The 23,749-nt window shown below is 38.5% G+C and overlaps 1 protein-coding gene across 1 annotated transcript in view; it reads right to left on the bottom strand.

Annotated features, from left to right (window-relative positions):
- RPS6KA2 (ribosomal protein S6 kinase A2) overlaps positions 1–23,749 on the bottom strand; it is a 331,815-nt gene that overhangs the window by 47,312 nt on the left and 260,754 nt on the right. Inside the window, exons 8-11 of the mRNA XM_067294741.1 lie at positions 19,213–19,250; positions 18,275–18,417; positions 8,520–8,590; positions 7,554–7,642 (exon numbers count right to left, since the gene is read on the bottom strand). Coding sequence (XP_067150842.1) covers positions 7,554–7,642; positions 8,520–8,590; positions 18,275–18,417; positions 19,213–19,250 — 341 coding nt within the window. The remainder of the gene's footprint in view (positions 1–7,553; positions 7,643–8,519; positions 8,591–18,274; positions 18,418–19,212; positions 19,251–23,749) is intronic.

Raw genomic sequence — 23,749 nt, 5'->3', positions numbered from 1 at the left:
TGATTCCCAAAGGACTCAGGATTAACAAGCACCTTGCAAAAGGCACTCAGCACTGCAGAGGACTGAACTTTTTATATGCAGTATTTGTACTTCCTGAAGATCAACACTGCAAGCAGTTTTAAAAATTGTCAAATCCAGTTTTTATAAAATGTGACATCTGCTTTCCCTGTGTACAAGACATTACTGATGTTTGTCAAAATGCACTGATCAGGAATGGCTTCCTACAGCCTGCTTAACATTTACTGATGAATAGATACGAAAAACAAGCACTTTGTGAACACAACATGCAGGGCTGTCTGTCAGGCCTGCTGGATAATAATTCAGAAGAAATGTTCTTCTGATGACTTCCCCATCCTGGTAATCTTCTAGTATAGACAAATGTAAGTGATGCACATGAGGCCAAACCCTCCTAGCCTGGCCTACCGAATTATGTGCTTTGAGCTGACCATCCCCCCTCAGGAGTGAGGTCTGTGGGTTATGATAGACAGTTCTATGAAAACATAACAGGAAATCAAATCTCAAGAGTATAGAGGACAAAATGGAGAACATCACTATATCACTTTAAAAGTCTGTGGTACATCTCTAGCTTGAGTAGTGAATGCAGTTGATTTCCTTATCTTGAAAAGGGTATATTAAAGTTGGAGAAATCATAGAAAGGCAACAAGGAAAGGTATGGAATGACTTCCATATGAGGAACGACTGAGTAGGCTGGGACTTTTCAACCTGGAAACAGATGATTGACAGGGTATATGATGTAGCTTTACAAAATTGTGATTGTTCAGAATGGGTGGGTAGGGATTAGCTGTTCCACATCTTTTCCACTAGAAGAACATTGCTCATTAAATGATCGCAGTAGGAATCAGCTTCAGAACCATCTAGATATGTTTCTCCATGCAACAGATAGCTGTGTGACATGTAGAATTCCTTGCAAAAAGATGACGTGGATGCAAAACATTTACATGAGTTCAAGGGGAGACTGGACAAGTATGTGGAAAAGAAATCTGTTGAAGATTATCTGAAACACAAACCATAAAAGGTTCAGGAAACCCCTTGAGCGTAAAGCAGCTGGAGACTGGGGGAGAATTTGGGTGAAGTATCACATGTGCTTGCTCTTCTCGCTCTTCCCCCTTGGCAGCTGCTCATGGTCACAGGGTACTGAACTAGGTAGACCTGTGGCCTAAACTTGTACTTATGATCATGGAATTTGATGCCAGGAATAAAAAAATACTAAGACTTGGATAGTAATAAACCTTGTTCTGTGTCTTCCTTAGCATGACTTTTCCAAGCACAGTCTAAAATCCTTACTAAATACTCATGGCAGGCTCATTCTGATTTTAGCAATGCCAACAGAGACATCAAACCAACATAATTACTCTGAAAAGAATTACATTAAATAACTCTTTAGAGAAGAAATATCTGTGATGGATATGTCTTGTGTTCAGTGGTGGTGACTGGAAACTTTGTAATGTGCAATAGTTGTTCTTTACTACATAAGGATGAACCATACCACCAAACTGATTTCAAAAGGACAAAGATAAAGGCTTCAGGCATTGTAAATTACTGGTAGCGTTCCCTAGGCTGAGCATAACTGTTGATGCCTTTTTTCAATTAAAAAACCAGAATTCAGTACTAATGAAAAAGCTCACCCCTAGATACTTCTATTAGTGGAGGATTGCAGTGTGCAGTGTAGCATGCGGTTGACATGAACCGCATGTCTGAAAAAAGAGCATTTCCCACTTGGGGCCACCTCAGAGCTCTGGCATAGAAAGAATATGTTGTTAGGAATGCCATGGCTTGACTCCATCTCTGGCTAGCTTAACATACTAAAGACATTTAGGATGGTAATAGTCTAATTTTGCAAAGAGTGAAGGACTTCTGATACACAGCAGCTGGTTTTGCACCACGGAGAAGATTCAGTGCTTTCTGCAGGTTTTCTTCCCTGCTCTTCTCCACTGTGAGACCTACCGGCGCAGCCCACAGCTCCTTCTCTGCCCGTGTGCCCTGGATCCAGGCAGCAGCACCTGGCCTCGACTCCTCCTGAAGTGGAGGAGGGACATGGCCCCAGTGGGTGTTCGAGGACAGCTCTGTGACATGGCCAGAGGGGTGACCCTGACCTAGCTGCTGAAGTCAAAGGGGGAAGTTAGAGACCGGTTTTAATGGTAAAGTTTCTCCGGATTAGCTCAGCACATTTCAGCCATTTATCTACCATCCATAAATCTACAGTGGTACTGCAAAGAGATGTACTTTCATGGAGGAAACAGAAGCACAAAAGGGGTCACAACTGGCATGCCTTATTTCACGGGGACTGACAGATCTTGGAAAAAAGATGAGAATTTAGTAGACTGCAAAAGTGCAGCACATGTTGGCACACCACAAGACAAACTTTCCATCTTCCTCTAGGTTTCTAGAGTTTTTTTAACTGTACTTTTACTTCAATTTTGTAATCAAACCTATCTTTAAAGAAGAATCTGTACAATCAGAACCTACTGGCTGCAAGGATTTCTACATGGCATATAGTCCCATGAGGATCCAAGAGAAACAGATGATAAATAATGCTTTAGATCAAATTGCTAGTTTAAACACATTATAGAGTGCAAGGATCTATATAAAAGCAACCTCATGTTAATAAGTGAGAACTTGATTACTGAAGATTGTTTTATGCCTGTAATAAAAGTGCCTGCAAGCAGTAACAGTAAAATGTTTTATTTGTAATTATTTTTGATTACTGAATCATTATGGACAATGTGAGCCTTGAAAAGGACCAAGGAGAAAAAGGGAGCCACACCAATTTTAAAAATTGATTATTTGGGAATTCAAAATGGGTAGAAAGAGTTTCCAGTTTTTTTGTTTAAGAGAATAAAATTATAGTGTCTCCGCAGCCTCAGAATCTTTTTAGTGGGCCAGACATTTTATAATTCATTCCCAAGGTTTACAAGAAAATGCACAGCCACTCTGATAAAGGAGAAACTTGTTTTTTCAAACCCATCATCACTTCATAAAACAGAAAAATAAAGTTTTCTATGTGTCAAAGCAGAACACATCTTCTCTGAGAGCACGCAATTATGGAAAGAATAACTACTTCTTCCACTTTTACTCAGAATCCGCTGGAATATCCTTTTACTTTATCCTTTCTTGTCCAAAATTCTTAGTTATATGGTTTCTGTACCTTTATACTGCTCAGCAGTGTAAGGAGTTCCTGAAACCTTTTAGTTCATCTACCTACCTGAATAGATGCAGGTCTTGGTGTAAATGAAAATTAGATCCTTTTGTTGCCTAAGTTACTGGCAATGTGATAAACCAACATTGTTCACTGTGCTATTTCCTTTCCAAAATGTTTACTCCTTGTTTGCCTGGGTATTCCAATTAATCTATTTTAAGAATTTAAAATTATGCTTGTCCATAATCTGTAATTTGTTGTATTTAATCAGAGCAATACTATCACACTATAGTCCGCATAGTACTGCAGACTATTTGTACAGCAGAGTATATAGATCATGCTATGCTTGATTCAGAAAAGGTTAGACAGTATCCATAACAAGGGATGTCAAAGAAAGGAAGACCTTCCATTTATAAAACATTTGTTATAAAGCACTAATATTTTAGTAGGCACCAGACTTAAACGTAGAAACAGATAAACTGGGTTACTAAATTCCTTCTCTGCTTCTTCTGAGTATCTTGCTCCAGTATATATCCAGTATCTTCTGAGTATCTAGCATTTTTCTACATTCATAGTCCAAAGCTTCAAAACAATGCTTCAAAACAAATTTTTAAAATAGATATTCAACCTTTACCTCTATTTATTAAAATATCATAATCAAATGGCAAAAACAAAATGGTAGTCTGAATAAAGTGATTTTTTAAGACCAGTATCTTTCTACTTGCCAGAGTTAGAAACACTCTGGGAATAAATACAAACACTTTCCAGATTCACAGAATTCTGAAACAATGACTGAAAACAAGTGTTTGATCCATAATATCGTTGCCACTTTATTTTAGCTCACTTCATTAATTTTCCAAAGATTTTTCAAAACAGGATGCCTAAACCTTCTTTTCTTTTAACTTCAGACTATGATTCTTTTCCCAGAAAAAGCTAAAATCTACAAAGCTAAAGCGGTCCTTTTAGGTACTGACTTCTGTGTGGTATTTAGACCAACCATTTAAGTATTTCTTTTTTCATTACCCACAAGTCTGTTTTCATTACCCTTCATGCTGATTCTCAAGACAACTTTCACAAGCTCTCTACTGCTATCCCTGAAATGTTAACATCTACTTTTCTGTTATGCTTTTAGGTTCTTCTTCTTGGATGTTCATATTATAATTAATCTCTTCCTTTCTGCCAGTCTTTGCAGTATTTCAACAAACCTCAGGTTTAAAACCTTCAACCTCAGCAGTTCCCCATTATTAAAATGGAGACAATACGGTAGCCTGAATTGTCACAGCTGCTTTCTAAAATTAAGCAACTCAATCCCTGTTCTAGTAACTAACTTTTTTTTTAATGATCAGTATCCAGAAACTCTCACTGACTTCGCTGAAGCCCCCTTTTGCACGGGTAACAGCTTGTGGGAAGCCATAAAATGAGCAGAGCAAGAGCAAGAGCAAGAGACTGAGTAAGGGAGGAAACAGAAGAAGGGAATAGAGAGGGGAGATGTGGAAACATTTATATTTGCTGCAGCATTCTCCTGAACTTTGATTAAATCCAGAAATCCCAAGACTCTAATTTTCTCTAATGTCAAGCAAATTGCTTGAGAAAATGTGTTTTTGCACTATCACCTCTGTGGAGTATTAGGCTTTAAGCGCTGCCGTTAGATCAAGAGGTAAAACCCAGCAGAACACCTTCCTTCTGCCATGCAGCTTGCCCTGCCTGTGCAACACGCTCCTCTCCTCTGATGGCGCTCCCCCGGGCTGCGCAGGGGCTCTGCGGGCATTTGGGGGCTACAGCCTGGTCTGTGGTGTCCCCTGGGAGCAGAGGGGTCACAGCTCATGCTGAGGGATTGCTTCCCCTCCCGCTCAGCCCCCGCAGGCAGTGGGAGCCACCACTTTGCAGACGGCCGGGATGGCCCCTGTGTGAAGCAAGGGCTTTGGGCTCTGGCTGCACTCGAAACAGCCGCAGTGAGGGGCAGCCTGCTTCACGCTGTCTTCTTCCATAGGCTTGCTCAGAAAACCGCTGAGCCACTGTGTCTTACCTCTGCGTGAGGCAGTGGCTCCTGCTGCGTTGCTGCCGTCTCTCAGAAAACATCCGTTCACCTAAAACATCACAGTCTGCTGCTGCTCAGTATAAAAAGAAAGCGCTGGAATAGCATTTGGCCCACATCTTGCCTCACCTGAAGCAGTAGCCAGAGCTATCAGAACATTAAAGGGTCAAAGAGAAGCTCAAGGACACAGAGCAAAGCATCCATCTTCCACGCGGGTGTATGCACACACACGCGGACGTATTAGAAATTGCAGGATCCATTGCTCAGCCAGATGGTGATAGAAACGGGTTGTCAAGCGTTTTGCTATCAGCTGTCTGCCAGACCACTAATGCTGTGACTGCTGCACAGAGGATCAAAAGCAGTATGTAGCAGACTTTCAACAGTACCACCTCCAGCATTTGAGAAACTCCATGTGGGTACTGCAAGAGAAGGGGGAGAAATTTCTCTTGCACTTCTTGCTCTTTCCACATCTTAGGACGAATTATTTCCTGATTTAGCTTTTTACTTCTAACCTTACCTTTCCAATCTGAAATAATGCTACAAGCATAAACAGTTGCAAGAGATAACAGCAAATTGCTTTTCACAAGTCTCAATACTGAACCAATCTATGCTATTCCCTAAAAGAAAAGTCATTTATGAGCTGCCAAAATTTCCACGTATGACTGTCAGTCAAACACGTATTTAAATAGGACCAATCAGTTCACTTCTTATGATACAGTTTACAGAATTCAAGGATTCTGTTCCTTCTCCTAAGGTCATTTTTTACAGCTCCTTTTAGCTTCTAAAGCAATGTATGCCCACCTCAGAGCACTGACACAGCAAAGCATGTCCAGCAATCATATAAGATGTTGATAGCAGAAGAATTATCTTAATGATTGGTTGTGTGGCAGATGCATAATAAATCACTTGTTCCTTCAAAAATAGATGATTATTCCAATAGGAAATCATTTTTATTCTGGACTGGTATGTTTACACAAGGGAATAAATTTGTTCCAACACTATCAGGCAAACATGGCTCTCCTCTTGTGAGGCATTTGAATTCTGAATCTTCAGAAGTTCTTCCAGTTTTTCAGATTTGTCCAGTACACCCCATACATCTTATTATTAGCTTTGTAAAACATCACACTAGACCTGGATCAAAACTAGAGTGGCTATATGCTGTGTCACCACAGGCACAGGGCCTGGGCTGCTAGAGCTAGCAAATGCAAAGTCATGATGTGTACCTACATCGTACTGCAGTCTCAGGGATGGAGTGCATTTGTTTTGGACGTGGCAACAGATGAACAGACATTTAAAAATTCTAAGGATATTTAGAAATAGTAAGACATGAATGAGTAGAGGATAGCAGTAATGAAAGGGTACAGATAGTTGGTACATTTGAGGGTAAAAACAAACAAAAAAACCCAACACGGGTACAAAGGAAAAGGAAACCAAGAGAAGTATAAAATGTGTATTTTGGAGTTATTCCCTTCTGCCATCTCGGTTTGTCCCTTTCCTTTAGAAACCAATTCTTCCCTTCTTCACCAAAACACAGCAGAATATTAGAGAGCTGAGGGAAAAAACCCTTCAATCTTTTTCACAGAACTAGATAAGATTTTTAAATGAAAAACAATACAGTGTTATTATCTTGATATCATTCACTTGATATGACTAGTCTTATTTTTCCATGTAAAAACTGAAGACTAAATTATCAATGAAAATTATGCACCAGGCATAGTCCCTGACTTTGCCAAAGGCAATGAATTTTTAATAAAACTACTGAACAACGGTAGAGATACCATATATGATACAATATCCATGATCCAATACATCTGTTCAGTTAATTACATTTAAATAGAATCATTAATGAAGGGTGAAAACACCCTTCATAAGAGAGCAGATAATGCATTTAGAGTAACAAAGAAGAATGCCTATTAAAATGTTCCCGGTAAACCAAATGAGACAGCATAGGAATGTACTAAGAAATGGAGAGTACACAATGAACTCTACTCCCTTTCTCTGCCCACCTCAGATTTAGAGCTAAGTTATACAGAATTAAAAAGATACCTGTCTTCTCTGCTCTCTATATTACCATATGCAGGGGTTGTCTTACACCCTTTGTAAATGCTAGTGGTTTACTCTCCCTCTTCACTGAAAAAATTAAATAGAAGCTAATATCATGCTTTGGATTCCAGTGGTTTGCCTGTGCTCCTTGCTATTCTCTCTAGTAATGCTCCAGATTTACTGCACTATGGGAAGGAATGCAAAATGCATTTATAATGACAAGGATAACTACCAGTGAAGATAAACTGAGAGAAATGATCACCACCTTACAAGCCAGAGCACAAATAACAAATGCACAGGTCAAATGCACACTCATACCTAATCTGTTGGATGGGTTCCTTTTGAAGAGGGCTCGCAGCAGACTCTGGGCTTCTATGCTCAAGAACTGTGGCATTCCCAGCTTGGCTCTGAAAGAACACAACACTTGAAAAGAAAATAGATTTTTCAAAATTTTTCTCCATTGCACTGTGGTTTAGAAAGTGGAATTGTAGTAATTGAGACAGGCAAACACACACGTTTGGTCACCAAAGGCATGGCTACGTAAATATATTACAAACTGAGGGCCTGATCTTGTTCTGTTAAAGTTAAAGAAAGTTTTACCACTGGTTTCACCAGACGTAGAAGTAGATCTAATGCATCTCATGAGACCTTGTGAATAGATTGCAAAAGATTTACTCAAAGAGGCCATTTTCCTATGCAAACTTTTTCAGCTTTTTAGTTTGCTGGAATAAATTTGGGAATCAAGAGAAATTTAAACACACAAACAAAACTTCAAGAAAATAATGATAATTAACCATGTATCAATTAAAAGGAATGAAACTCTTCCCTTGGTGATTCTCTATTTCAGAGAAAAAACGTGATATTAAGCAAGGATCAGTCTCAAATCCTGAAACACTTATGCATGCACTGAATATTAAATGAATGGGAAATGTGAAAAGGAAGGGTTTTGAAACTCTGGAAACAACAAAACATAAGCTGTCCTGCACAAATTTGACTGTTCCCACTTGTGTGTATATAATGACAGTCTTTTATTAAGGACAGGAAGATACATTTCTTCCGCAAGGCTCTCTCAGTATTTCACTTCCTGCTATTTATTCTGAAGGCCAGTTTAGATCCACATGCAGGGGATTAGCTGTGCATGCCCTACCACATTCATGCCTTACACAGCTTTGAAAAACTCATTATGCACATTATTATTTTCAACCCTTCATATATCTAGGACCCATAGCCTGCCCCACGGGTACAGTTAACTAACAGAAAAACGAAATAGATTTCACTACTCACTTGAGAATGAGAGCCATTGTCTCCTTTCTGTCTTTTCCCTGGAACGGTAATGATCCTGTCAGCATCTCAAACTGTCACATAACAACAAAATGGTAAATCAACTAAGTGTTGAGATAGTCTGCACAGCTGACAAGACACTCCACACATCTTCTATTTATTTCAAACACAGTTGAACACTTCAGGAATAGAAATTGCCCCAAAAGCAGTAGTTTAGAAAAAAAAAGGATAGTGCAAATCTGTATTTTGCAGAACATCAAGGACCAACATGACAGTTTAGTTCGAGAGTCTTGTTACAAACTGTTTACACTGATACTTGGCAATAAGTTTTGGTATGTTTGGGGAGAAGCATTATATATAGTTGCCTTGTTCTTGTTCTTGCTCTTTCTCCAGAGCCTGCTTTATGGCCAATGCTGGAGACAGGCTATTTGGCCAGATGGACCCTTAGTCTGAAACGGTATAGTTGCCCTTCGGAGTTTGAGCTGTGGTGCAAGGAAAATGGGTTTGCCATGCCATTCCCCATCTTTCAGTCTGGGTCCAACTGCCTTCACTTGCTGTATATTTGCACCAGAGACGCCACTGCTACACTTTGCAGGAGGAACATGCCTAACCCCCACATTCTCAAGGCATTTGAGTGTGCTTTTTACTTTCCCGTTTTGGTTCCCCTGGCTGTACTCGCACTGAATTTTGCAAGTGTCAGGCTTAAGTGCACCCAAATGTCAAAAAACAAAACTCACAATCATTATCAATTATTTGCCTAACTCACACCTGAAAACATCAATCATTTATGGCTTCTTTGAAACAGAGCAATGCTTTCAGTGAATCTGACAGGAATTTCACATTTGTAATAAAAAAATTCAGCTAAGGAAGCCTGCCTTGTAGGGATTCAATACCAGGGCTTTCACACAGCTCCAGCCACAACATTTCACAAAGGTATCAGCGGACGCTGATACCTCTGACTAAGGGCTGATGAAGGCTATGTATCAGCAAACAAAACCAAACCAAGAACACAATTTAGCCCTGCCATAAAGGAGGACAATGTCCACTGACGGATAAAGCAAATTGTTATTTGTTTATGTCTGAGTCAGACTTTGGATCCTTTCTACTACAATAGCTACCTACTGATTAATATTCATTGCCATAATACCTATTAAGGCAGGACAGACTCTCTCACCCTTTTGTAGTTTTGGTACCTTATCACACAAGTAGTTTCACGGCTCTCAGGAAGCACCTTTGTGCAAAACCAATCCTTTCATCAATAAAATCTCTGACAAACTGACCCACAGCTCAACTCTTCCCTTTTTCTAGTTTAAATATAGCCATACTATTCCTAAGTACTTCATAATTAAACACAACTTCACCTTCTACCCACATTTTTGTTTAATCTATACATCTTTAAAAGTATTTTGGAAAGTTAGGGATACAGTCTTACCACAAAATGGGGAAACTGAGACAAACAGAAGTGAAGGAAATGAGGGACCACTGAACAAATAACTAACAAGAACAGTAGCTGAACTTGTTTTCTGACTTTTTTCTAGAAGCTGCCCGACTAGCATATCCTTTTATCAGTGCTGACAAAAGTGACAAGATTTTGAATAATCTGATCCTAGCTGGCATTATTCACTTAAGAATAATCACGGTATAGCTAACATTTGACATGCTTTAATTCAAAACAAATCAGTATTAGACATTAAATTTAATTTTAACATTTAATGTATTCCTGTAATATTCAAATTTGGAATCTAAAGGACACAAAAGAGAAAACAAATACAGATTCTGAGGAATGGCTGTGCTGTATCTGTTCTGGAGGATACAAGTTTTTTTAATGTAAAAGAAAACTTCACTTTTTTTTTTAAATCTTATATTGAAAGAAATTGCTACTTTTTTTGCCTTGAAGTTTAAGAAAAGCAAAACTTAAAATGCCAGTGCTTCCCAGGAGCAATTTACTGTGTACGATTACTTCAGTGGAAGGCTTGAACTTCTACAACAATTTCGGCACACCAAGGAACAGCTTTTTGTGATGATCATTTCTTTCAGGAATTCATACACACAGCAGGCATATAATGGCACATCATAATGGAAGATGAAGAAAAACACTCAAACAAAGTGGATTTCCAATGAAATCACAGCATTTCTTAAAACTAAAACTTTGTGCAAAATGCCTTCTGTCTTGGTCCATTTCTCCAGGGCATCACAATAAAAGCTAAACTGGATATTTTTCTCAATGATATGTTCTGATCTTTTACAAACATTTCATTAAATGTTAGCTAGCTTAGTCTTTTCTTTTAGGTTTCACTACTAAACCTGCAGTTGTTGAAGCTATTTAAACATTGCTGCTTGAAGTGAAACCCCTTTATCTTTATAGAATTAAAATTAAGTTAAATCCAAAAGTAATAGTTTAGCAGATATATTGTAACACACCTCATTTCAAATCTGATGTTCCAAAGTAGTGACCTCAGCATGAAGTTTTATAATGCAAACTAAAATAATAGTAATAAGCCAAAAATCACCTTCTAAACCAAAACATGATTTATTTGGCAGTCTCCTTAGCCCAGTAACTCAGAAAGTCACACCAAGGAACCAACTTGCCAAGTTATGGGAGGGCTTGTCTCACTTTGAAAATCAGCAAATTCAACTAATTTCAGAAGGAGCTGCATCAAACTTGTACTTAATACTACTCCTAGATGGGATGAATTGTCTTTGACAGGGCCCCCTCTCTCTCTCCATAGCTAGGTAAGAGGAATCTAGAAAACCAGTTAAAGCTATTTAAATAGCCACAATTAGGTGGAATTAATGTCACCTTAAAATAAAAGGAGAAAAACTTATCAATTGCTGCTGTGCTCGATCACAGTACTGAAGCCGCCCCGGTTTTCCTGCTCGGGCGGAGTGAGCTGCTAGAAATGTCACTGCTGACAGCCACGAGAAACAGCTTTTCTGGAAACTGAGAATCTGAATGCTTGTCTCACATTTGAATTTAGAAAGGCTCAGGCTCACTGAAGATTAAAAAAATCACAAGCCCTTGTGAACTGAAAAAGTCTCTTACAGTTCCACCTTTAGCAATCACACTGATCAGAAAAAAATCATACAAACAAACCAAAAACCCCTATAACCTTGAAACTGTTATCCTAGTTTTGTGAGGAGGGCAGAGGACAGGCTTAGAAGGCTGGTAACTAATTGACTATAATTAACTGAAAAATTAATCTGAATTATTAAATTTTCTCAATCTACTAAAACACCTAGGAGAAAAAAGAAAAAAATACTTAAAAATATGTCTATGGCTGACAAATGTAAACAAGATCTGGAAGGTGTAAATTCCTATTTGGGCTAGGAAAGTCAAGAGAACAGTTGTCTTGTAGAGCTACTCTTTTATAAAGAAAATGAAGGGAGTAGAATTTTTAAAGCTGCCTAAATGACATAGGAGCTTTAGTCCCATTTCAAAATTACTCTGGCCAGTAAGAGTTTAAGTCCCAATAAAAGCGTTCAAATATACTGGAGATGAGGGGCAGAGAAAGTTTCTTCCCTAGGCAGTAAGAAAAGTGCTATGTATTGTACTGAACCCTCCTCATGATTTCTAAAGTTTACTTTATGTTCAGGTAAAATTCCTAATGTTCATTTATATTGGCTCATGTTATTTTGTTGTTATTATAAACCTAGTTTAACAGCACTAAAAATGACTGCTATAGCTCATTTATTTTGGCAGAAATGGGCTTGATGCTACTGATGCAGGTGATACAGTTAAAAGCAACTGCTTGGTCAGCGACTATGTGGGAAGAAGATGATTGCGGTTTCCACCAAGCAGGATATCACTGAAAGATTTGTATAGGCATTATGTGTAGGAGGCCAAGCAACCCGAAGGCAAGAAATTTAGATGCAGTGTCCAGGAAGGCAGGCAGGCAGGCAGGAAGGAAAAAAGAAACAAGCTATAGGAGAGAGTAAGGTAAATGTCCATCCCATGGACTGCATGGAAAATTTACTATGCTGCTCTGATGGCTAGTGCTTTGTTACCACGTGTCTCCAATTGCAAATTGCAATTTCAAATTCAGAAGAAAGGCACTTAACATCAATATTTAAATCAAAATGAAGCTACAGTGAGTTAAGTGTACCAGAGCTTTTTGCTTCAATGAACTGAATGGAGCAGCAGCTGGAAGAAAGCACTAGTTTCTCTAATTGCAGTGCTGCTTCTATAATCGGTTAAAGAATAAAATAAACTGAAAAAAAACCCCACGGAAATTGAAACAGTTCATCTGATCAGTCAAAGCTACCTCACAACACCCTGCTTTGCTGTTTATTTATCAAAAAATCAAGAAGCTTGTTAAATCTAAACACGCAATCAGAACACTGCTGCTAACACCCTTTCATATAGATACAGTTGTGTGGGTCACAGCACATTGACTGAGAGCTGGGTCTAGGTGTGTAGAAACTTTGCAGTATTATTGGCTATGGGTTGTCATTAAAGCAGACCCTACAGTTTTGCTGTGAGACTAATTTTTCACCCCCTCCATCTGCACAAACCACCTGTTAGATTGTTTCTTGCCTACCAATTACTCACTTTTAGTATATTCTGGAGGACCACTTCTGTTAGCCTACACTTCAGAAGAACTTTGTCTCCCTACTACCTTGTCTCCCTTTCTATACCAATATATATAGCAGGAGAGGAAAATATTCTCTGTTCCAGTTCAGCTGCCTATTAATAGAAGCTCAGAGTAAGTTAGGTTGGAAGGGACCTCTGGAGGTCACCTTGTCCAACCCCTACTTAGGCCTCAACATAGTCTGCAGCGTTTCCTTTCTCCTGCTTTCAGAGGAATCTTCAATTTCAGCAGGGAAAACAGCAGCATTGGAGACCTCACTAAATACACATACATGGGAAGACCTTGGGAAAGAGGGCCACACTTCCTGCAGGAATGTATACAAGAAGGGACCCTGTTAGGTCATGGGTGAAGACAACAATCAAGAAAAAAATCCACAGCCTGGGGTAATGGCCACATGAATATTCCTAGCAGATGGAAGAAGAGCAGATTGTGCAAATTACTTCAGCCCAAGTTGGCTAAAGAATTGGGAGTCTAGGATAAAATACTGGGTTACAAAAGAAACTTGACACCACTCAGTTTTGGAGAGTAGAGACATACTTGTCAGAATGGCTGGGTTCCTCTCTCAATGCTTCCAGTGATTTTTCAGGTAGCTGGGAGCAAGTCAGCCACTCAGTTTTACCATTTATAAAATGCATTAAGTATTTATCATTGTATTTATCATTATTAGCTACGTGTAAAGCATAATGAATTAGTGTTTGTAATGGGCTTGAGTACCTTCACATAGTATAAATATAAAAAATACCGTTCACTAAGAAGACCATCTCTTGCACTGGGAATAAAACAGGAGCATTATGATGGGATTTTGTAAAAGAAGATAGTATTGCTTTGATGTTTAGTATGGATGTTTCCAGTGCCAGGACAGTTATGTTGAAGTGACAATTACTACAGAGCAGAATACTTTCTGTCTGGCTACCAAGAGGATATTTTCTTTTCTTGTGCAGACTTCACTTTACAACTTATGCATTCACTACATTGCTGACAAATACAAAGAGATTTCTTTTTATTTGGGACTTCCAACTGAGGCATAACACCCCTGCTTTCTCTAATTATAGTCCACTACCTGCCTATATGGCTCTCAAAGACATCCAGTATTTTTCCTGCAGTGAAAAGAGATACAACTTCCATGAGGTCTGTGACTCTGTAAATCAGCTGGTAAGATGAACTATGAAACCACTGTTTCAAGAGGCCTTTTAAGAGACCTATGCATGTTATATTAGCGCAGGCCAGTGTATCTGGGGTTCAGAGATGCCAGTGTGGGCATCAAAGCTCTTGCAGTGCAGCTGAAAAGTTATTAGCCATATCCACAGTTTTTCAACAATTTAAGTCAACTGCTTATTCATGCAAATTTCCTGATGCAAAGCTTCTCTAGAATACTACTAAAACAGAACAATGTCCTATCTAATATCTCAGATGCAATGAGTAAGATACAGGCAGAAAACAGAATGTGTCTAGTCATGAGAACCACACAAACTCCCCAGCACAAACTTTTAGTTGGGTCCAAACAGTTATTATCACTTACTAAATAAGAGGCAGGTACCGTCCTTCGTGGAATACTTGAAAAGGTGAATTTCAAGATTCATATAATATAACTATACCAGTTGACACATGCCAGACTACTATGAAATGATTCAAACAAACTGAGCAGCAAACAAACAGAGCAGATAACATTTCTGTTTTTGTGGCCTGAATCAAAGACTTAGCTGGTGGTAAATGAAGTTTTACTACTGTTGATAGCAAAACTCACTGATTTTAGTAAGACCAGAATTTAATCTTGTCAGATAAGTTTGTTTTGATATTGATAATATTCACAACATGACATATTTGATGTTGCCTTCAAATATCATTCAATCTGATTCTAGACTGTGCCCCAGTCAATGTAGATTGACAACGTGCTGCTAGCAGTTTTCTAAGTCCTCTTTATATTATAGCATTAATCCCAGTTCACAGAATAGAACACACAAGAAAGCATTTATTTTTTGGTGGCTCTTTTGATGGCTAGGTTATGAGCAAGTTCATCATTAACTCTTTAATATGTTCCCTACTACAGGGAATGTATTTTCCCTCTATTAATCAAGATTTTAGATATGAAAATTATACTATCACATACATTTCCTTTCAAGCTATGCATATGCCACCAACTGGTATATTTTCTATGCATATTTCACATCATACTGGAAATTACTTAGAGAGAAATGCTAATAAGTCATTTGGATATCATTTATCTCTCTTCAGTTTTTCGGAACAGCATAAAACCCAGCAAACAGAACATATTAGTGACAGAAAACAAGGAGAGATGAGCAAAGGCAAAAGACAGCACCAGGAAATCCTCCTGCACTTTTAATGTATGGATATCCCCTTTTCCTGCTCCAATCAGTTAATTTTTAAAAAGGAAAAAAGGTTGAAGTGATTAAAGCTGTTTTTTTTTTTTCTAAGATGACTGGCAGCACTCGAAGGCTTAAAGCATCAACTTACAGTTGCAATGATTTTACTCTTTTTACCTCATCTCCTTTTGCATGGACTCTTATCTTTTCTAATTCTAATATGTTGAATCACTGGGGGATGGAATGGAAAAGAGAAAGTGGAGAAAAAAATGAAAGTCTAGCAAAACTTAACATATGCAAAAGATCAGGTGAGAGAAAAACAATCCACGTACCAATACACCAGCATTTCTTTTTAACTAGAGAAGGACAGTGAAAAGGAGCAGCTATCCTCCAAAACTGAGCATATAATAAAGTATTCAAAGGGTTGTGTATATTTATTATATGAGACATAATCCATTGATTTCACTGAATAAAGATAAGTGGTTTAGATGTGCTGAGCATCCACAAATGCATTCATGTCCATAGGAGATGAGGATGTTTTGCTGCTTTTAAGTTCAGGTTATAAATTACAGTAGTTAATGCTAGATTAACTGCTGTCAACCAGCTAGACCAATGAGGCAGACCCCCAAATAAAAATTTTTACTTGTTTTCACATTGCTTCCTACCCTTACTTTCTTTGGTGACACTGTCTACTTAGAATAAACAAAATTTAAACATACTTTATGTATTGTGGCACGTAGTGCAATATATAGCTACCTAAAATAGCTTGGATACGAGAAACAGCTGTGTCGGCACATCACTTTGTACATTAATTTCTGCTTCTGCTCTGGTTCTGCAGGGTGAAGTGCAACACTAGCCACAGCTACACTATTGTGGTACGCAGTTTGGATCATCCACGTGAAGCTAGCATGCACGTTTGTACGTGGCTGGGCACTCAGCGTTTGGACAGACCTGCAGCCTGCACGCTTCAGGAGAGCGGTATCATCTTTGTTATCTGACCATATTGCTACATATTGCTACTAGAGTAATAAATGCATGGCATCTACACTCAAGAGACAATGCTCCACTTGATAAAATGACTCTGGGAGTAACTGCTTCAAAAACCTGCTGCTCTCTTATCGATTTTAAAGATAAATTATTCCTGTTAAAAACCAACTTCCCATTGAGCCTCCTCAGCAGCAGTGGCATGGCAGACTGGTGGGGCTGGAGGCAGTGGAAGGGCCCAAGTTAGCGCCCAAAGACTTAATTTTAGATGGCTGGTGTGAGGGCAGTTGAATACCTCTCTGAGAGCCTCTTCTGGCGCTGCATCTTAGTTCCAGATACTGAAGCACTCAGGAACATGTTATCAAATCCTTCTCATTAACCAATCAAGCTCCACTGTAGCTGGATTTTCCCCACAAAGCTCCTGCTGGAAAGTGTCTTCCAAGGCCTCACTTCTTTAGCAGTCACGAGCTTTCTTCTAATTTCCAGGCTAACTCTGTTTCATGATGAGTTTACTCCTGTCTGCTCCTGGGCCAACATTACTCTTAAGCTTAAATAGCTTCTTTCTCTCTGTAGTGTTTTTCCCTGTGATAGATTCATAGATGGTAGAGGTAGGTCTTGTATTAATGAATGTCTTCTTCAGTTAATGAATAATTTCCCCTGCAACACTACATCAAATACTTTATTGCAATGCAGGCGGATGAGATCTCCTTCATGTACTTTGTTTAGAAAAAGGTGGTTATCTCATCAAGCAAAGTATCAGGTTAATCTAGCGCGACTGATCTTTGGTAAATTCATGTTTCTTATTAACTAATTTTGCACTGATTTCCATGTATAAAAAGTCAACTTGCATAACTTCTAAAATTTAAATTGTCTCAGAAATAGCTTGCAGGACTCTTAAAAGTTAAGCAATAGCAGGAAAAAACTTTGACTTTTGTACAGTCAATCCAGTGCAAAGACATGTAAGAAAAGATGAATCCTAACTATTTCTCTGTGCCAATTAACACATTTGTGTCTGCTTCTGCTGACTTCCTCCCTGTGAAGAACAATCATTTAAATGCTGTTTCACAATCCTCTTTTTAAAGCAGCTTCAAGATGTACTCAGGACAAAGCAAACATCCAAACGTAGTCATAATCAAGTAACAGCAAAATGGCAGAGAAGAAAGGAGGATACCTGGTGCCCATACATGCATGTTTTTCTCTCCCACAGGGAAAAAAAACAAAGGTTCTTGAATAACAGTCTCCCACTCCCTAAGAAGACTGACAGGAAATCTACTGTTGGATAGTTCAAAAACTACTGAATCTCATTAGTTAAACAAGAGTCACTGATGCTGACACGAAGACGAAAGATGAATGGCAAAAGAACCACTGAGGTACAGTGAAACATTCTGAATGCCCTCCAAAATACATCATTTTCAATTATACTTTGCAGAAGAAAGAGTCAACCTTTGAGTTTCTCTAAGACAATGTCCCTAACTTTTGAAAATTGCTATTTGAGGAACTGTTTACCAACCGGAACCATGTTACTAACTAGACAGTCATTTGTTCTCAAATGTTTGTACTCTTCTGAGGTTGCCCTGCTAATTTCCACGGAACAGAAATATTCATGGCTTTTGATAACCAACCGAAACAACAAGCTAATAAAAGAACTGGGATAAGGAAAAGAGAAAAACTGTGGGCAAATGTTACCTCAAGTATTGTCTGCAGCAGATAGTATCCTACTGCTGATGCAGTGAAAACGATCAAGCAATTCTTAACTGTCTACTTTTCTACCAACCCTTAATTGTTGAAAGTGATACTTTTTTATCTGAGATATCTGATCTCTTCTACAGCCTCTCCTCCCAAACAAATCCAACTTCTTCATTACCATGAGTACACCAAAAGACCACCAGTCTGCACTCTGTGTGTGTCCTCGTCGGTTGACCACCTCTGGGGCCATATACTCTATTGTCCCACAGAACGAATATGCTCTCTTGTCATGGTCGATGGCTTCTTTACTCAGACCAAAATCTAAATAAATTGAAACAAACAGAAAAAGAACTTGTCAGGTTTCAAAAAAAGATGATTAACATTCTCATACATTTAAACTGTTCAAACTAAACAGAACTGGAGAAGAAGAGCACACCAGCCAATCTAAAAATCACCCTTCTGTTTGCATTCAGCTTTTGTGCACAGAAAGGCCACAGGCATATGTGCACAGAAGCCCTGGCCAAGCAGAGTGCCTGGCTGGCAGTTGTGGCTATGTCCTGAAAGCACGTGTATTATTTTCTCCATTCATAGCTGAGGTTCTGGCCCAAAGCAGAAGTGAGAGTTTAAATAAGCAGAAATACACAGTTCAGGTTTGGCAAAGACACTGGTAATTAAGATTCTTGCTCAGGTTACGACAACACTAAAATAATAATCCCAGATGGACAACAGTGAAAAGGAGGGCTAGACAGCATCTCCAGTGCGGCAAAGAAATGTCTTCACAGGTGTCCTCTAAACAGTAGTAATTTAGAGAAATTAATCTGAAATAAGGAGTTGTACTGGAAGCATCCTACCATGCATGGTTGTAGGCAGTTAAGCCTGCAAGCTTCAAGTCAGTCAAGAGCCCAATTTTACCAACAAAACACCATCTTCTCCGCATGCTGTGCAGCACAGGGGCGCCTGACTAGTGGCCAGAGGAAAGAATGCCAATACTCAAAACTCTTCTGGCTTCTGGCTTCTTGTAAGCAAACTCTTTCCAAGAAAAAACCCAAGATGCATGGAACATACTGCAGAAAAATCAGACAGCTTGTAGAGATTAAGTTTTTGTTCCTCACATACCTGTTATCTTAATGTGGCCCTCTTCATCAAGAAGAATGCTGTAAAGTAAAAAGCAAGCATACATACATTAGGCAGATACAGAGTGTATTTAACAAACATGAATAAAACATGTTGAAGGCAGGTAAGCAAATATGCATTACTCAAATGCATGTGTAAACTCCCAGTGGGTTCTAGGCCTCCAGAAAGAAAAACAATCCTCCAAGGTCTGCCTAATCTCGTATCTGAAGCTTGCACAGGCTGTGGAAGTTGGATAAGGAGCCTTGGTTTTACTCCACAGCATGCTCAGGACGGATATATGAACTGAGCTCAGACAGAACATGGTGTTCAAAGCAAATAACTGCAGAGTATCTGCTTCTAGCAAGAGAAGGAGCTACAGGTTTTCTACTCTTCTCATAAAAATAGAGGAAAGAACATAAATAATAACAGCTTGGACTCACTGGACCTCAGATGAACTCCAAAGGCAGACATGTTCATGCTGCAGTAATAAAAGTGATCACAGAGCATAATGAGTAGTCACAGTCTAACTGCATGGACCTCAGCCCCTGCTAATTTATTCTGTCTGGAAGCATAAATGAAAATTCATCCTGGAAGCCAAATTCAAGTGTTCTCACGTTTGCCACCTGCCAACATTTTTTATTCTCACAAAGGCACTCCAACATTTCTGTGAGAAAAATGACAGTAGTTTGCAAAAAGCATTGCTAGTTTTTACGGAAACAAGAAAGAACATTGAAATGGAAAAATAATGATTTTCAGTAACTTCTGGCTAGTAATACTGATGCAGTGATTAGGGTAATGTTTCTACAGTTCTAGTCAGATTTAGTATTTTTCTCTTTCCAAACTGGCATAGCTACATTTCAGCTATTTTTATATTCCCATTCTCTTACAGAAACACTTTAATCCATTTATTAAAAAGAAAATATGACAGAAGTGAAACTAACACATTGGCATATACGCTTGTGAAAGGTTGTTTCTGGGCTGAAACATAATTGAAAAGAGATGATCTTCTGCCATTCATGTGTGTGTTTGGAACAGGTTGTTATTGTATAATTCATCAAATAAAGGCCAGCAGATGAGTCACTACTATTTGTTCAATAATTAAAGCTTTTTCTTCTCAATAAAAGCTTCTTTACATCCATTTCCTTCTCCCTAGATTTCTTGAAGAGGCATAATTTTTAAGTACTAGCCATGTAACAGGCATGTTTAAATGTATTTTTGTGATTACATACCCTAAATATGAAGCTTATGCTTTGGAAGAGAACACAATAATACAGCTGGCAGTTCAGAAGTGAGAATGAATGTATGAACTCGATAGATATGGCTCTGGAAAAGTGGCAATGGGGGGCACAGTTCACAGAAATCACCCCAAACTTTTCCCCATGCCCAGGGCAAGCCACTGCGAATAACTGCTATTCAAGGGGTGTAGTATTTTCCCCAGAAATATCCATTTTATATTTCATGGATTTCCTATGCATAACGCATGCTGCATTTTTATGTATGTAATATATGGTTTTCATACTTTTACCCTTCATTAGAAGTACGGAGGCAATAGCAATGCAGCTATCAGACTGACAAAGCTGTCTTAAGTCAAGTGAACCAAAAGTATACAATAAACTTTCTCACAGATTCACATATTAAATGTTTGTATGAGGGACAAAATGATAGGATCCTGGTTTTCTATTGATGTGTATCCTGTTTCTCCTGAAACTGGGTCGCCAGTTCCCTCCTCTGTCTCCTCTTTCCCAAATACCCTTATACAGTACCCTCAGCTGCCTTAAGCTTCCCCTGCCTTCAGCTTTCCCTTGCTTAAGTACCCCTTTGGACAGCTGGGTGTCTCCACATTTGCCATCTGCCAACTCACATAACTATGCTTGTGAACTAAAAATTACATTTGATGTAAAAAGAAAATAATATCATAACAATGAGTAAAATGATAATTATTTCAGTGAATTAGCTTTGAGTGACATAGAGAAGTAAAGAACAATGTATCTGCTACTAGGTATCCAGATTACAACAAATGACATTTTTTCAGTGACTGTGGAAACAAACTTATTCTCTGATCATCCTTTCTGTCTTCTCTTTTTAGCTCTATCATTTTACAATTCCTTTTTATCTCATACTGTCACTAAAAAAAATTTATTGTGACAATAATTATTTTAGCTATGCTATGCAGGATCAGTTAATCTGAAATAAACTACTATTATTTTGGGGTAGGAAAAAAAGACCCAAAAGTTGCTAATGTGATTTAGAAGAAAAATCTTTCTTCTAAATCAATGTTTTGAAATTATAAAAAACACAAGAAGTAGACTACTTTTATAGGTTAAAGTAGGCTATAATTTCATTGAGAGAGAATCTCTTACTACTAGAGTTTTCCATATTTATCTGTTTAGTTTAAGATTTATATGTGCTTGCAGGATATTGTGGCTGTTACCTATTCTCTATTTCAACACAGTAACAAAATTTTAGCCTCAGGATGGTCTGACAAAAATCTGAACCACTTTCACTGTCCTCAGCTCAAAGGTATGTCTTGAGATGAAAAAGGCTATAAGACTCCATGTCACAGGCAGGGAAGCTAACCCAATAGCTGTGGAAGGACAAGCTCCCTGTTATATGAGAAGCTCACAGTAGAGCTAGAATTGCAACCCTTATCAGTAGTTCTTTGCTGCAACTTCAGCACAGGGCTAAAAAGCCTTCTATATCAGTTGTTGACATTATTCTACAGGGTATCTTAAATCAAGGCCATAGCAATTCTCTCTGCCATTTCTCTTTTTTTTTAAAAAAAAAATTTGAGTCATATCTTCTGGGCTTCACTTTGAACTCCAATACACTCAAATCAATGTGAAGTTCTGTCAAATCTATCCAAGCTGGAACTCTGGGGTTTTTTTGGATGATTTAAGTTTCCTTCCAAGTCAGCTCAGTTTTGCAGAAAATTCAACCCACACTTTGTGTTTTTCAGAAAATGTGGCCAAAATTTCAGGTCAGAAAGAAAATCTGAAACTTCATAAAGGAGTTTAATTTGACTGCAGGTTTTTTTATGAAAGGGTCAGATAGATAGAGTGAAGTATTAAAATGCCTTCTAAAAAGATGAAGCCTCTCACAAACTCTGCATCTTTTGTAACACGTCAGTGTTTACATGATGCCATACTATCTCACCACGCTGAAAAGTCTCATGCTAAACTCAGCTCTGATGTAGCTTCAATGACACCAGGGAAAATAAGGAAAATTTAGGGCTCTGGTTCCCAAAAAAGGACTGCTTACTTTGATGGATGATGATGGTGATTTTCCCCCCAAACTCTTTGCCCTTTACCAATTCTCAGAACTGCTTTCTTTACAGGGGGCAGCTAGGCTCCCAAAGGAACTGTCCTGGTCTACAGCATGCTCTATTAAGCAGCAGTTGTTTTGGTTTTCCTTAAAGCACTTACGACAGAAAAATATCAAGGTGGAACCTGGTACTTGGAGCTAGAAAAGACAAAAATAAATAAAAATATCTGTGCGTTCTTTGAAGGTAGAGTCACTTCGAAGTCATTCATGCCCTTAAACTACAGCATAAGAAATAACATTTGTCTCATATACTAGTTTACAAAAAGTTTCCATTTTCCTAGTCAGTAATGCCATGTTTAATGGCTTGATCATGTTCACTGTGCAAGTAACTCCACTGGTTTCAGTGTGACAGAACAGTACCTTATTCCACAAAGAATCACACTGAAACCACTAAGGCAACTCAGGGAGTAGAATTCGGCTGCAGCAATTTAAGTGAAGAAGCATCTGCATGTTCTAAGTAAGACTTAAACCAGAAAACTCAATTGCTTGCTGTTTTGAAATAAGTACAACTAATCTTATAACAGCTCCCAGAGTGTATGCTGGTTGCACTTAAAATTAATTCATAGCTTTAAATTGTTAATACTAATTTTTGCTCAGGGAATCTTAAAAAAAGATTGTGGAACTTGAAATTTTAATGGACTGAGAATTCTTTCAAATGGTCTGAACAGTGCTATTTTCTAACTAGTCTTCTTTGACATAAACAGTTCAAATGAGCTGGGCCCAGTGAACTTCATTTTAGGCTATTTAAAGAGAGACTGAAGCAATCTCAAACCTATTAGCAGATCCTTTGGGGAACTTCTGGAGAATAGGAAAAGCATTAAACAATCAAAGAAGGGCAAATGAAGTGCCTGTATTTTAACAAAGGGAAAGAAGATGATTGGGAAATTACAAACTAATTAATTTCTCTCAGATTCTGGAAACAGGTCTACAAAACAGAAGTAAACCTTGTGCTCTAATCAGACTGGTAATGCTTCTCCTGAAGATGAGTGTGAAATTTTGGATATTGTACTTCAAGGGAGATATGGATGAAGAGAAGCCAAAGGGGAGCAAGGAGACTGATCCAGTGCCTCAAAAGACTGACTGGTGAAGACCAGTGCAAAAACTGGATTGCTTAGCCTAAAGGAGAGAGGGCAGAGGAAAAGGATGTGGCAGCAATCCCAAGGCTGCCACTGAGAACAGAATGAGCAACGAACAAAACTGCAATTAATTTATTGAAGTT

This window comes from Apteryx mantelli, chromosome 3 (assembly GCF_036417845.1).
Source record: "Apteryx mantelli isolate bAptMan1 chromosome 3, bAptMan1.hap1, whole genome shotgun sequence".
NCBI classification, from domain to species: Eukaryota; Metazoa; Chordata; class Aves; order Apterygiformes; family Apterygidae; genus Apteryx; species Apteryx mantelli.
The sequence above is the reverse complement of the archived record's forward strand: the minus strand, read 5'-3'. Positions and strand labels throughout refer to the sequence as shown.